Raw genomic sequence first — 16978 nt, forward strand, 5'->3', positions numbered from 1 at the left:
CTCATTTTGTAGTAAAGGCTCCTTTACTCGAAGAGCACCTATATATATATTAGAATTATAATAGATTGTTGCTGAAATTTTAAATTTAATTGGCTACGAAGAAGTCTACATCTTCCATTCATAATCTGGAAACTGTCTTAAAGCCCACAACACCTTGGAGCCATCTATCGTTTGCATTCTTTATTTTCGCTCCAGAAGATTGCGATTTTAAATTGATTTTTTAAGAATATTGTATTTTTCTTTTTTCTTACACCAACTTTCAGAGATTTTCTATGTACAAAGATGAATCATGATGTTCCAGACTTGAAATTAAGATACGGATCAGCTTAGCAGGATAAGCCCGAAATGTTTAACTGAAATTTGAAAGACGCAATTAAAAAAGTTACAAATTTGTGTTGCAATTGAAAATAGATCCAAAATGGCTGTTTTTCAAAAAAAATATATATATATATCAATGAAAAACAAGCCCTCTGTATGTCTGAGAGCGTCTATTGGCCCAACAAGACATATTGAGCCTAAAATAACGCCTAATCCAATTTTTACAACAGCAATCAGAAAAGTATACTCCCTCCATCCCATTGATAATGGCAATTTTTCTAGGCATGAAGATTAAGAAAAATGTGTTTAGAATGTAAAGTGGGTAAAGTGAATAGGAACCTCATTCTATTTTTAGAGTATCATTATCAATGGAACAAACAGAAAAGAAAATTGTGCAATTATCAATCGGACGAAGGGAGTAATAGGTAAATATATCGAAAATTCAAGCCAATAAAATGTATGAAACATCTAATAACTGGCCAACTTATTTTCCTTTCCAACCATTACAAATACACATGAATCACACGGAAAAAGGGAAAGGAAAAAGATACTAATAAACATTTAGTACATTATCGATCAATTTCAGGCTCTTCAAATATATATTAATTGTGAATGAACTCAAAGCATTTAGTGAAGGAACCTGTGTACGGATCAACGGGCACCAATCATCTGAGCATACCCTCCTGTAAATGCAATACAATAACTTCATCCTTGTAAATATTCCATCAGATCTTGTTGCTTTTGTAAATCCCATGTGACTACCTTGCCATCCAATCCTGTGATGAACGTGTGACAATCGATAATGTAAAAAGTTGTGATACATTCAAATTTGAGGAAAAGTTGGTTCGAAAGGCAAGTGCTACAATATACTCGAACCTGCAGTGGTGAAGGTAGTAATTGTGGCATCCCTTGTTTTCTTCAAAGGCACAACAGAACTAGAATATGGAAGCAGGAAGAGGATAAGGCCAATGGCTAGATTTCTTCTCTTGTAGGCAGAAGTGAAGAGGAAAACAAAATGTACAGTTGAGGAACGATAAAACAAGGGGGTTAGAGTCATACGTTATACAGTTTTCATGAGCACATATTCTTGAAGACTCATTCTCATTGCTACCAAACTTCGATTGGCCGTACAATTTTCCAAATGTTTCGGAAAACTGCGCAGAATAGAAAATTAAACGTTAGAGTGTGCTATGGTAATCAACAAGAAATATCTATAACCAACTAGTTTATTTTCCAGTAACAAATAAAAGAGCAGGTTTAATACTTGTTTCACAAATAAAACTTAGTTTAGCACCACATCCAAAGGTCTCGGGCTCGAGTCCACCATAGTGTGGTCTTTAAATTTAATTGTTAATTGACCAAAAAAATAGTCTAGGTATAATAAATCAAGCAATATTGTGAACCTATAAATTGCATTGCCAGCAGACCCAAAAATTTGTTGTGGTTCCAATATACTCCCTCCGTCCACAAAAAGTGTGGTCTTTTTGCCATTTTGGTCCGTCCATAATAAGCGTGGTGTTTCCATTTTGGTACACATAACCTTATATTATCAACCTCATTCACACTCAAAATTTACAAAAAACTCATCTAACAAACCATTTAAAAATTGACTAACAAATCAATTCTAAATCTAATGGGTCCCTTTCTCCACTTTATACACATCTCCCAACCATTTATTAAAACTCATGTCTCCAAACCACACCACACTTTTGGCGGACCCTAATGCAAGTAGTCAGACTCAACTGTCAGTGATGACTAAACCAGAAGAGTAAGATGATCACATACCTGTGAACCATATTTTGCACTTGAAGGTTGTTTCCTCTCATCAAGAAATCTCAAGAAACTCCTACAGTTAAAAAACCAGAATCAGTTAATTTAATTTCCAGCATAGCTATGGAATGCATCCTGGTGATGCCACTTTTCCAGAACTCTTCACTCTATATTGATGATTTTATACATGAAGGCAAAATTAAACATTAAGAAACTAAAAAATGACAAACACTCGCATAACTTAACAGATAGCACTAGAAACATAAGTCAAAAATCTCCAGAGGGTAAATGGTAGCCCGTAGCCCTTTGTAGAAAAATTCAGTACACTGAAACAATTCTACCCGAGGCAACCATTCAACTCTTCTAAGAAGAAAAAACTTCTGATGACTTCCTGTACATGAATTGATAACCAAGTAGCATACATATAAAAGTCAAGTGGAAAAGTTGGTACTCACCTAACATGATCACACTATGATACAAGTTGATGACTATTTGATTTTTATTCAAACAAACTTTTTTCTATAACATATACACAGTGAAAGTGTATAGTGATGCAATAATAACAGAGAATTTCAAGACAAATTCTGAGCCACATCATCCATGTTAATAACATATGAAAAATAAGTGGAAAATAAATTATGAGAAGCTAAGTAAGAAGTTCATCCTACCATAGTCCCCTTTCATCGGCCGCGAATACCATGGGATTGCAATCATATCCCACGCCAATAACCATTCTTTCAGAAAGGAACAAAACCTAAATCATATGTATCATGAAAAATTTATACATAAAGAAGATAAAAAAGAAAAACTATTAATGTTTCAGAGTGGATGCTGACCCACATCTCGAAGAGGCAAATCTCGGAATGCTACACTTTGAGCAGATGGAGAAGAACCAATCTCATCAACAAAGTAGATCATTGAATCATGACCTATTCACAACAGAAAACATACACTGTCTTGAAAACTGATTTCAAATCCCAAGAGCAGCTAAACAGAGTTTGAATTATAGAGCTATAGCATGCAACTAAATGCAACTGATCCTTAAGTGATTCAAACATCCTTTAAGACCAAGTTAGAATGTGGGTTTGGGTTATCCAGCAGCCTATGTCCCATTTATCAAAGGATCCTTTTTCTTTTCTCTTCTTTCTTTTTTTATGATATAAACTAGCAGCATACGCTGACATGAAGTTTCAAGCAAGACCTTTGTGGCAACACAGAAAATGATTATTTGCTCACCTGCATAGGCTAAGGTATTTCCGCTTGGGGACCACCTGATACCGAAGGTCCAAGTGTGTGAGAGATCAAGCTGCATGATTTGCTGCACAAAAAAATAATATCACATAGACAACCAAGTTAGTAAATAGATATAGAATAACGTGCTGAAGAATGAAACCTAGAAGGATTAACTCTTCTGTATAAGCCACATTCTACGCAAGTAAAAGCATTATAAGACCATTCTCATGCTATTTCTCACAGAGTGCTCAGAATCTATATTTCATTACCATTTTTTAGAATTTAAGTGTTTCTACAAATTTGTTATTGACATTGATATCTTAAGTAGTCCCATTATCAGTATTAATACAATTTTGTTTTCATATATTAGTTGAGGAATCCAATTCCAAGTGGAATAAAGGATGCATCTAAATTAGACGCATGTATGAATACTACAGAGCATTTGTGGTGTATCAGAAACCAAAGTAAATTGAGCATGCACATTATACCAAATCAGACCAAGAATGAATAGCCATCAATCATAATGTTTCAATATTTGACTAGTCGGAAAGGTCATGTCAACGGAGATTCTGAAGTTCAATGCCCAGGCAATAATTTAAGCAAAGGATTTGTGCTGTGAGAAATATAGAATCTAGATACTGATACTTTTGCAATACTAAAACATTTGGAACTTCAAGTTCCTGATCTTTTTTCTAGCATATAACATTCAAAAACTTGAAGTTACTCAAGAACCAAGAGTGTATCATACTACGTTCCAGTGTGGCAATGGAGCAAAATAATTTGAGCTTGTTTCTAGTTATGCAATGAAAAACTGAACACCCTTATCCCTAATTTTGTAATGAACTTCATGAACCACTATGAAGCTGAGTCATAAGTTAATAATCAGATTTCTTGTATTGAAAGTTTTGAAACATAAATAGCAAAGTTTTTTTTCTCATGAATTCTGTATAGTAGCCAAACTTCCCGGATAAATCACAATGAGTCAATGAAGTACGATCAGAAGATTCATATCAACAGATATTTCTTACTGAATCAATCAAGGCCAAATTCTTTTAGGGGGCGTTTACTTTGAAGGATTAGCATTGATAGATAAAAATAGTAAGGCTAATCTCTTGTTTAATTTGATGGATTGGAACTTTGGGATATCCAAAGGCCCTTGATTATTTCAATCATTTGAGCTACTTTTGCTTGATTTTTATCCCATTGAAAGGGTGGGATTGGAGAAATCCCAATCTTAAGGATAAAAATACTCAATCATGCAAAGTAAACGCCCCTTAGTGTCATGCTAAAGATAAAAAAAACAAATCAGACATCTAGACTAGGCTATTACATAGTAAGAAAGTTGAAAGGAAGTTATCAGTACCTCTCCAAATTTTGAATCAGAACCACTGGAAGAATGCCTGCAAGATTATAAGAGTAAGCATGCATACAATTATAAATGAGAACTCAAACGACTGAGAACTTTGGGCATCCTCAATGATACATACTTGGTATCTACACCTTTGATGAAAGTAGAGAAAACCCGGCATTTTCCATCTGTTGAAGTGGTTGCAAGAAATATCTGAACAGATGTTGAGATTATAGAAGTAAGAGAAGGTAGATCGGCCTTCTGAATTTAGAAGGCAAAGGGATATGTTATTTCTGTGTCAAAATTCACTGATTGACACTTCGGCAAAGAGAACTGTGCCTTAAGGCCAATTTGGTATTACGATGATCATTATACAAGACAATAAATATCTGTATCTAAATGGAATAGTAAATTTGTGGATGCTTGAAATCTGAGACCCTTCGCAGTGCTTGTACAAAGCTTTTTTCTTACATAATGTTGCTTGATGACAACTAATTTAGGTGAACTCAAAGTTTAGCAATTTAATTACGTCCATTTACATACCCTGATTACTTGTTATCTGTCAAATACTTCCTGCACAGGCTTTATAAATCTCCAAATCAAAGTTCACACAACGCTCAAGTGCATCACATGTTATATACCAATGTCTTCCTACATATTGAGTATTGATATATTGGTAGTGCAAATATCATTGAGAAACCTCACATTATTAGGATGCCAAGCAATACTTGTTACAGAAGAATCATGCCGCTTCCGGATAATTTTACTGACCCACCTGTAGGAATTTGTAAAGAAGCAATATTAAGGCATCAACAGACACTCTTCTTCATAATCAAATATATTAAAGAAAAGGACACCTTTCAAAGTTCTGACTATAAAAAAGATAAATATCATAATGTACTCAAACATATCTTTCTAAAAGGTCTAAAGATCAATTTTGATGTTAGTTGACCCATCTAAATTGACAGGGATGCTATAAGAAAAGAATTGTGTACGACTACATTTTCCCATTCAAAATTCTAAAGTAAAACAGAATGTCGGGTATATTTCACTCAGCTTCCTGATAAACCTAGTAAACTGTTTTTCTTCTATCCAAGGTAAACTCACCCCTGCAAACCATAAACCAAAGTAGCTCATGGCTATTTCCACACTGGAATTCCGAATTCTGCTGTCTTTCTGGAAAATCTTTTCGTTAGTTTCTTCATTGATCCTATACAAGTTGCATACGACTGAGTATGTTGTAGGAAGATTCTTCAAATATAACAAGCTCATAGCCACCATTTTTGCTGGAAAAATGCCCTCAATAAAGCGAAAAGATTGTTGAGGATGACAGACTGAAAAGCAGTAAGTTGAACTCAAAACTAATTCCAGCAGACTGAACCATTTGAACATGTTCCCACTAAAATAAGCATGTTAGTGACCAGGTCCTTTATTCCAACTGAAACAAATATTTTGTTTCATGTTTATTGTAATTCTGACAACTGTTTCTTGTGCTTGGTGTATAGCAAGATAGCTACCTTAAAATGTGAAATTCAGAATTTCTATACAAAAGAAATCAATACAACTAACCTGAAATTGGTAAGTAAACAAAAATCATATCCAATGTTTTAAAACCAGATTGGTGAGAGAACAACTAGCCTTATAGGCCATTGGTAAGATTGATCACCCACCCAACCCAACTACATTATGTCATACAAGGGATAAGGAACAAACATGGAACTAGAATTTACTCCAATTACAGATAAGCCACTAAAGTATTGTTAGGTACAGGTATTAGAATCAAACAAGCATCATTCAAAAGGTAAAACTATTTTGCTTTTACACTCATAATATATTCTTTGTAATTTGTTTAATTCTCTTGTATGGATTGATTATTTTAATTATTTTCTTTATTTTGTTCAATGATCATTTGATTCATATGTATATGAATTGTCAGAACATGATTTCTTCTCAAGCCACTATTCATTCCTCAATTTAATTTAATTTTATTTTTCACAAATAAATAGTTTTGACTTCTTTTTTAGTAATACTCCCTCCATCCCAAAATAGTATGCACGCCTTTGTCCGGCACGGGTTTTAATAAATGCTAGGTGAGTGTATCATGAGTGGAAAAAGGGGCCCACTTTTGTTGTAGTGTTATGATAGTGGGGATAAAAAATAAGCGATTTGTGGTGGGGTAGTGTCCAAAAGTGGAATGTGCACACTTTTGTGGGACGTACCAAAATGGCAGAAAGTGCTTACTATTCTGGGGCGGAGGGAGTATTAAACTATCCACGACAAGATATTTTTATTGTGTGAAGTATAAGGTCATATTTCGTAAATTCATGGTTCTTTCAACATTAAGCTAATCTATATTGAAGAATTCAAACAATCAAATCAGAGATTGGCTATTAATGATTGCTAAAATTTACAAAATTTTAGCAATGATTCTATTATGTAATAATGCTAGAATATGAAGAATAGATAAGAAATTCCATGAGGCAATTATGCATCATTGTAAGTTATGGAAGGACCTTTAATCATCTTTCTGGTCTCTGAAACACTGCGCACATCTACAACATTCTAAACCAGCACTAACAGCTCATTGTAACATGTGGGTATGAAATGAGTTCTTTTGACATGTATTGTTACCTAATGATTAAAAGAAACTGGGTGGATGGAAAATAATTTACCATATTACTCAGATTAAGAAAGGGCGGAATTTTAACCAAGAGTACATCAAACCAACAATGCCGATTAAATAAAATTTCTTCTGGAAAATGTTATGTATGACATGCATCCCCTTTTAAACATAAGACACTAGTAGTAGATCTTACCAATTGTTCTCTTGCTCATAGTAGCATATACAAACAGTTTTAGCTCCACTTCCAACTGCAAATTTGTTTTCTGAAAGGAGATATTAGTTAGATAAAAAACTGAAATAGACTCTTCACAATATTGATAAGATGCAAAACTAAGATGCTCTAGTAATTTTCCAGAGATTTATACGTGGTCACATAATTACTGTAAAAGACAGATTACAAATTGAACTCTAGAGCAAATGGTAATATGCAATTATGCATGAAGAGAAAATAGAGTCACCATATCATGCATTGATAGGTTTTAGATTCATCTCAAGATACTCTACAAATGAAACTTGATTTAATCTTTCATCAGTTAAGAATTGTCACCACCACCCTTGATCACATAGTAGCACAATTGCTTAAATTTCAAGATCAACAAGCTTTAAGTATTTCTCAACTCCCAGTCCAATCAAGAAACATAATGAGTTTCAACAAGTCCATACAGAATCTGTTCGAAAGAGTCTCCACTTTTCGAGGAGTTAAATTCAGGAGAAAGTAAGCAAGTAGCTAAAATATAAGTGTTGTAAAATATTTTTGTATCTAGGTTTTTCTTCTTTATCTTTTGTTATTTTAGGAATAGATTTAACCAAGTAGTAACCCTAGCTTTCTACTCCCTACATACATGGAGACTCTCTTACTGTGAATATACAGTTTATTCCTTCTCCTATATGCCTCTGTGCTTTACTACTTCACATGGTATCAGAGCGGGCACCTAATAATTTTTTTGCGCCGCCGCCCCTGTCCTATTTCTGCTGTGATCCTCTCTGTCCTTGTTGGTCTGCCTCCAGCCGCTGCTACTGCTCCAGATATGCTCTGTCCATGGTTTTGCTTTCTGCCCTTTTACATAATGTCTGAATCTAATTGCCTTAGGAACCACTATTCAATTGAATGGTTCCAATTATCTCCTATGGTCTCGAGCTTTTATGTTATTTTTAGGATCTCAGAAAAAATCGAAATTATGTTCTTTCTACTCCTCTTGCTGCTATGGATCCCGAGTATGATGCTTGGACTGCTAATGGTTGTTTTGTTTTGACATAGATTCTCAATAGCATGGAAGACTCTATGAATAAGAACATCTTGTTCTTGGAAACTACTAAATCCATGTGGGATGCTTTGCGAGAGATGAATTACAATGACAAGAATGTCTCTCGTGTGTTTGAATTATTTGAGAAAAAAATTCTCATAGTTAGTCTGGCTCTGTTAATGACTACTTCTCTACTCTCAAAGGACTTGCTGATGACATTCTTGTTGATCGTCTCTTATCATGTGATGCTGTGATGTCGTAACCGAATGGAAGGAATTCATGGTGGCCAAATTTTTATCGGGTTAGACGGTGATCTCCAGCCCATTCGAGATAGTTTAATGTCTAGTGACAATATTCCTATGTTATCCAATTGTCTAGTGCTTTGTTTCACCACTAGCCGCGATAACTCTGGTTCATCTGATCATTCCGCCATGGCTGCTCGAGGTCAGAATTCCCATTGTGGTCGTGGTTGTGGACCTAATGATTGACACTGTGATCATTGTTGTCGTACCAACCATATTTCTAAGTGCTGGAAGAAATTTGGCAAACCTAATTGGGCCAACATGGATTCTGATCAGCCGAGTTCTTCCTCCTCCACTGATATGGTCTCGGCCATGTGCTGTGAATGACAATATGCTCCACTCTTCCAGCACTTCCTTAACTACTGCTGTCTGCACTTCCTCCACTACTGTTGCCTCTACTACTGCACATGTGTTTGCCATGTCTCATGTTAAGTCTTGGATTTCGGGGTCCGATGCCACGTGCTACTATCCATATTACTGATACAAAGTCTCTTTTCATGTCTTTTTCTTCGTCATATCTACCATCTATTCGTTTGCCAATGGCACCTATTCACCGATAATGGGAATTGGTATTGTCAAATCAAATCTACTACTTGTTTCCCTATATATATGAGAAACTCTCTTGCCGTGCTATATGCAGTTTATTCTTCTCTCCTATATGTCTCTATACTTTACTGCTTCACAATAAGAATGGTGAAATTTGGGAATGCAGTTTAATCGTAGAAATAAGTTTACATAAGAGGGTGCTGCTTGTATTAGCTGCAATAATAGCTTTTACATATTCTTATTTTATTCTAAATTGTACTTGGAATTTTGACTTAGAGATTCACTTCAAGAAACTTAACACCTAATGTATAATAGATACACTACATAGTTATTACATTCATATATAATTGAAATACAAAGTATAGCAATGCAAAATAATAAAAATATTGGACATGCAACATATACAAAGGATACTATCCACAACTTTCTAAGATGAAAGGCAACCCAAATATTCTGAATGTTAACACTTTCCCTCATGGTAAAGGTTCAGTTGTACATTTGAAAAGTTAAGCATCGTGATGACTGCTATGCATCATTAGTTATACCTTCTATAGAGTACAATTAGGATAAGAGGCCAACTATGAAAAAGATTGTATAACTATCAAATATAAAAAAAATTGCATGTGACATCAATCCACATAAATTGGTTAAAATACCTTTTGGACTCCATTGCACACAAAGTGCTGCACGGTTTAGCCTGAGGATTACAAGAGTTGGGACCCATTCTGTGGCTTCTTGTGACCAAACATACCTAAGAGTAATAGAATAGTTTATGTCAGTATATTGTTCAATTGCAGCAAGAAATTGCCAATTGCATGACCTAGCAAATAGTAGTAACAAATGAAAGACACAATGAATTAATAAATAGTAATCTTAATAAACAGAAAGACTGTCGACACTTAAGTTATGGCCACTTACGAATTCCGATCATGAGAAACAGTGACTATCTGGTCCGAGCGTCTGCTCCAGTCTATTCCTGAAACAAGTTGATCATGCTGCAACCAGAAGCAATAAGTGAGAAGAAAGGAACTGATTGGAAACCGTCCTCCTAGAGCATAAGCAATAAGTTAGATGAGAAAGACTAAATAGGGTGCTTGGTGTGGTGTTTTCAGCGAGGGGAAAGGAAATGAAATGGAAGTTGGTGTGTGGTACAGAGGAGTCATTCCTTGATGGTACTTTTGAGGCCCCAAAAGTGGGAATCAGCCATACCCTAAAAATTAGAGGAATCAACCCCCTTGCCCACCCATTCTCGACTATAATTATTGCCATTCCATTTCCATACCTCTCAAAATGTAAGTACTCTTAAGTCCTTAGTCGTGATCATCTAAATAACTCAGCAGTGATGACTTCAAGCACCATGGCAGAACAATTCACAAGTATATGTATGTATAACTGTGCCAGGTCCACATTTGATCAGGATAAATTCTATTCGGGAAGGAAGTGTGACACTGTCAAACTTAGTTAATTTCTATTCGCAAGCCTTGAAGTAAGAACTTTGTCCATGTTATTTCTTATTCTCGTGTGATTGAGAATATCCAAAGAGTATCATCTTTCAAACTGAACATTGTCTAAGATTCACGCTTAAAATTTTCCACCAGAACATGAGATTCCTTCTCCCTCTATGCACCATTAACAGATTTTACTCAATACCTAACTATGTCAGGAGACAAAGAACCATAGCCATAGATAAGAGATTCGCTACTTTCTAACCAGGTGTCGAATGTTCTATCACAAAGCACATTCCATCAGATGCAGATGCTGTAAAACCACTGTAATTTCAAACATCTCTCTCTCTCTCTCTCTCTCTCTCTCTCTCTCTCTCTCTCTCTCTCTCTCTCTCTCTCTCATACACACACAAAAGAAAGGGTCATTACCAGTTTACCTTTTGAAGAACATGGATCTTCTCCCACTTGCCTTCCAACATCTTATAGATATGCACTTCGTTGTTATTGGGACAAAAAGCTATCACTACAATTCGAAAATGAAAATGGGAGAAATTACGACCAATTCAAATCGCCCACCGAAACGCAATTAAAACATAAAACAGAAATAAAGAAAGAAAGAAAAAAAATCATGAGAAATCGTCAGAGAGGGTTTACTGGAATGATCTGGGCTCCAAGCATGACAGGTGATGCACGGAGCGAACTGATGAACTGAGACTGAAGCCATGATTGTATTCAATTCTTGTACCAAACTTAAACTTTTCGGGAATGAAGTTGAAATGATACAGAATTCTTCAACCAAATTTCGAAATTGGAATTGAAGCGATGGTTGAGACTAAGATCTGTTTGGTGGCATCGATGTATCTTATGGAAAGAGATTAAACAGCAGCTATCTTGCTAGATTAGCGTGGTTGCTACGGTTAGTTGGCTGGGTTGATGAACAGAAATCGTCGTGGTGGTGAAGGTGAAGGGCATATTCACATACTACTCCCTCCGTCCCATTAAAGTTGGCCATATTTGTTTCGGCACGGAGATTAAGAAATTGAGTGTTATATGTTTTAATAGAGTGTGGCCTACAATTGTTGACCAAATTAGTGAGTAATTGTTGACTTAATTAAAATAATTTTGGCATTTTTAGAAAGTGGCCTACAATTGTTGACCAAATTAGTGAGTGATTGTTGACTTAATTAAAGTAAACTTTTGCCATTTTTAGAAAGTGGCCAACTTTAGTGGGACACCCAAAATAGAAATGTGGCCAACTTTAATGGGACGGAGGGAGTAGTATTTTTTATTTTGTTTTTTAGAAGAATTCGCTCTCATAGTCTAGCAATTAGTAATGTAGCTACATATATTCATTTAAATCAGAAAAAATATATTGTAATTGTGATTTAGTTCGGAATCCACGGATAGCAGCACGAATAAATCAAAACTAGTACTCCCTCCGTCTACGAAAGAATTTAGGGAGTGATACGGATTTTAAGAAAAAAATTATTGAGTGTATTGAGAATGATAAAAAACTATTTTAATTACTATTGGAAGTGATGAAAATTGGAAAAGTAAGGATAATTAGATATTTATAAGTAGAAGGTATTGTCCAAAAATAAGTAGAAAGTTCTTTTGTAGACGTCCCAAAAAAAATTATGAAGTTCTTTCGTGGATGGATGGAGTAAGTGCTAACTAATCCGTCCAAATGCAGCATAAATTCATTATTATATAAAGTTGTGGAATTATACAATGTAATTTTTTATTTAATTTAGATGTTTGTAATTGCAATCAATCAATCACTAAAAAAGAATAAATAAAAAATTGATTTAAATAATATTAATAATGAGTTTAATTTTACAAAGTCTGAATAATTATTAAATTTGTAATTATATCATAATTTATCAAAAATTCCATCATACATCATATTAGTTATTGTGTCATACAAAAGAGATTGTCATTGGCTGTTGTTTTATTGTCATAGCAAAACAAACACTCACAGAGAATTGCCTTCTTTGAAACAGAATAAAAAATTTAGTGAAATCTGATGGACTCATAATTATTCTAGTAATAGGAAACTTCTTACACGCATTTTTTTCCTGAAATGAGTTTTCCTTCAATTATGCGTTCCCCAAATTAAGTTACTATAGGCCTAGTGTCATTGTAAAGCTTATTAGATAGATCAATATTTTTGAGAAGCATGATTATGCATCCCTCTTTCAATTTAATTTAATGACTCGGCAATTCTAAACACTTGATTGTGTTGAGATATTCAATCGAGAAAACTTCTTCATCTATGTCAACTTGTCCATCTTCTTTGCAAATGTTGTCAGAATTTAGGTAAACTCTTTCTTTGGCAGGCATTAGAGACATGATGTAATCATTAATCGTATTAATCATCTCATTGTTGGGGGCCAAGATAATAGGTCTATCCTTCAATTTTTCTGGATCAGATGCATTATTCATTATGTCAGGGTATATGTTTATCACTATAGCTGCAATATGATTTGTTGCATCTTGTATAAAAATATCTTCGGATAATGTCACATCAAATTGTTGGGAACTTAATGAAATGTCATAATCCTAGTTTTGATGATACCAAAATAAATAGGTTTCACTTGTAATAGACTATAATTGTTCGAGCTCAAGTGTTAGAGTTATTTTTCTAGTTTAGTTGTTGTTCTGAAGACTGAAGACTGAAGAACGAAGGACTGAAGACTAAAGATGCCGACTGATGTAACGCTTAAGGCAAAGTCAAATACTGATATTTAACTTATCAGTCGACGGATCAGTTTCAACTGATTACTTAATGCGCGCCACATCGATTCAGCGGACTGAAACTAAAGTCAAGTATCAGTTAAACATTCTTCATCGGACTGAACCTCTAAAGTTTGAAGGAAGTCACGCACTCCAGAAGTATAGCCGCATTAAATGCAGAGATCTCAGGATCGTCCTTTCTCTGCAGAGGCCATTCCTTTTGGTGATTACCTTTTCAGAGATGTCCTATCTCTTACTCCTCAAAGTAGTCGTTCTCACCAAACAAGGAACCTCGAAGATTGAAGCCTCATCCCAAGTTCAAATTACTCTCTAACGAAAGAAATCTTGAAGACCATCTCCGCCAACGGGTCTATTCAAGACGTCTCCTATAAATTGCGCCCGGGGATCACTTCAATCTTCACCGATTTAACATCATAAGCTGAAACGTTGTCGAATTCGTTAATCAGCAAAACCGAGCCTCCCCAAAGTTTGAATCGAAGAAGAGAATCACAAAGCCAAAAATCAGTCACTGCTGATTACATATATTCTCTTAGAACTTAGGCAAATATTGCATATCCAAAGCCTAGGTAAAACTAACTGCAGAGAACTTGTTCTTTGTGGTTTAGTTGGCAAGTTTTCAAACCTCTTTTCAACGGACCGAATTGAGAGTTTGTGTCGAAAAGAAGTTCAGGCCAGTGTCCTGTCTCCGTGAGATCTTAGTACCCAGTGTGCGCTAGGAGTGAGAAATCCAACCCAGTGTGTTAGTACTGAAGATAGGCTCTTCAGTTGTTTCGGTTTGTTGTGCACCCGTAAGCACACATTCAGGTTTGTTGTGTACCCGTAAGCACATGCCCAGTGAAGTTGTTGGTCTGATCAACCGACCGTGGATGTAGGAAGTGTTTTCCGAACCACGTAAAAATCTTTGTGTTATTTAAAGCTTTCAGTATTTACTTTCTTACTTGTGCTCTTACTTTCTTAAACTGAAAACTGATTAATTGCAAAGAGAAACTTAACTGCTGACAACGTGATTAATTTCACAGGTTATTTCGAAACAAAAGTTTTCAGCTGCGCGTTTATTAGTCTAACTGATCTATCCTCAGATAGTCAGTAAGATTCATAACATCTCTCTGTTTAACAAACTCGACTGAAGCCTTATGTGTATCAGTTAAAGTCTTTGACTTAACTGATAACTCTTTACTGAAGAGTATTCAGTATCAGTCGTCAACCTTGTTTTGATAAAACTATTTTCACTTAAAAGGTTGAGTCAGTTTGTATTTAAAGTTCTATGGAAATAAGACATACTTGTCTAAGTATGGATGGAACACTCGGTTCATGAGGTCCTTGAACACAGCTGGTGCGTTGGTCAATCCGATTGACACCTCTATGAAATCATAATGGATATATCTAGTCGGGCTGCTCTTATCTCATAGCATGACGATGTCTTCCATATTGTTTATCATGTCGATGATGTTGACGTGGTTGTTGCTGATGTGGTTGCTGCCCTTGGTGTGGTTGGGGCAGAGCTTGGATTGCTCGCAGATGCGGTGCTCGAGCAGACGGGTTCGATTTTGGACCCGTCCCTTCTGGCTTCTGTGTAACAGTTATCATTGACAGTCTTGCAGAATCTCCTATGGTTCTTGTTACACTTTGGGCAGGCCAGGACCCTCTGTTGGTCATCCCCTATCTGTTTAGGAGTACCCTGGTTTTCTTAGCCCTGTTGTTGGGATGATTGCCACTGCCATAGCTTCCTTTTCGCTTGGCAATTGCTACTGTTGTCCCATTTGTTTTCTTTACGAGCATCTTAAGGTAGTCTATACCTTGACTGTGCGTGGGTTTTCCTTTACCAATGGATAGTAGTGACTAAATATGTGAGTCTCACTCATTTCTTACTCCTGCGTAAAATCTGTTTGGCTTGTTAGGGAAATTCAATATCTCATGACACAATTCATTTCCAAATTTCTTTACGCATTTCTTATTGTGTCCACCATCATGGAGCATGCCTTGACATTCGATTAAAAAGTTCATCATACTTGGTAATTGTTCCAACTCTCCGCTCGAGATTCCAGAAGTAGCTTTATTACTACCGATTTGAAGATCAAGAGACAGTTTGATGCTTAATGCATCCTTCTAATTGTGAAAACACCACTTTCTAGTGGTTAAAAGCTAATGACAAACTAAGTCATTATAATCGTCACTATGCTCATCGTGATAAGACAAGATCTTATGGTGCGAGTCTATCTATTGGGATACCGCTCTTCTTCAAGATTACAAATCTCGATTGGCAACCACTAGGATCTTAGTCATGTGGAGATGTTGGCATAGGCATTGTTACTGGTCTTTCTCTCGGCCTTGTTGCCTCAATGTCCATCGCTCTGCTATGCGATTTCGTGTAAGATAATCCCCAATGGCTTGCCAAAGCCATCTGGATCTCGTGCCTTTGATCGGCACAAAAAATTTTCAGCCATCTTTTATTCCGTGTCTACTTGTTCTGGCGCATATCTCGACATATCACAGAACATCGTGTTGTATTGAGTACTTGTCATTCTTCCTGCTTCAGATTATAAAATTCAATTTCTTTCTTTTTGTGATAACTCTTAGATATATATACTTGTCATATATTTCGGTCTTAAGCTGATCCCACGTTAAATTCCCTAACTGCTTAGTTGTCATCGTCTTCCTCCTTGCTTCCAACCAGAACTCAGGTGACCCAGGCAACTGAGAGGATACGCAAGTAAGACGTTCCTGATATGTGCAACGCAAGAAATTTAAATGCGCTCAATAGCTCGTACTCAAGTCTCAACTTCCGATGGATTTCTTATCCTACTGAAGACAAGTGGTTTTGTCGTGGAGATAGTTCCTCTATTCTACGTTCTGGTTGTATGGGTGTTGGGGCTATTTTTTTTTCTAGCCCTAGTACCTTCATTACCTTAGGGAATTCTTCTCCCTCTTCTTGGATGCCATTGTTTCGGTGGCATACTAATGAGTCGACATACAATCATCAAAACATACAGTTGTATATCATCACTTCTGTAAACCATTTCTTGATTCTCAAATCTTGCTCACACTCTTTCTCATGAAAGTATATAAATAACATAGCGGAAGTGACTTGCCGCAAAAGACTGATAGGGTCGCTACATAGACATGGGAAAATTAGTATCAATGAGGACTATTTCATCAACATTTGAATATAGATATGGTGATCTATCCAAGCATTATACATGATGAACTGGCTATCTTGCAAGGTCATCATGAAAGGGCTCAGTTCCAAAATGCCCTATGAACCAGCGTTTCCGTACTAATACTAGTCAAAATAACTAAGCATACATAGGGGCATACAAAAGCATCGAAATGATCGTCGTTTTCGAAATACACAAATAACGTCCTACTAATTGCACAAGAGATTGTCTGTATGC

General features: G+C 35.8%; 1 protein-coding gene across 1 annotated transcript; it reads right to left on the minus strand.

Annotated features, from left to right (window-relative positions):
• Nucleotides 1-759: 759 nt before the first annotated feature.
• Nucleotides 760-11813, minus strand: LOC131014313 (actin-related protein 2/3 complex subunit 1B-like). The gene is made up of 15 exons (XM_057942247.1): nt 11484-11813; nt 11267-11352; nt 10303-10379; nt 10041-10135; nt 7486-7555; nt 5375-5444; nt 4809-4882; nt 4685-4721; nt 3325-3406; nt 2929-3017; nt 2757-2842; nt 2104-2164; nt 1378-1472; nt 1195-1253; nt 760-1094 (listed from the first exon to the last, which is right to left on the minus strand). The coding sequence occupies exons 1-15, from the start codon at nt 11551-11553 to the stop codon at nt 1024-1026; spliced, it is 1122 nt and encodes a 373-aa protein (XP_057798230.1). The 5' UTR covers nt 11554-11813; the 3' UTR covers nt 760-1023.
• Nucleotides 11814-16978: the final 5165 nt, after the last annotated feature.

Source organism: Salvia miltiorrhiza, chromosome 3 (assembly GCF_028751815.1).
Source record: "Salvia miltiorrhiza cultivar Shanhuang (shh) chromosome 3, IMPLAD_Smil_shh, whole genome shotgun sequence".
In the NCBI taxonomy this organism is placed as follows: Eukaryota; Viridiplantae; Streptophyta; class Magnoliopsida; order Lamiales; family Lamiaceae; genus Salvia; species Salvia miltiorrhiza.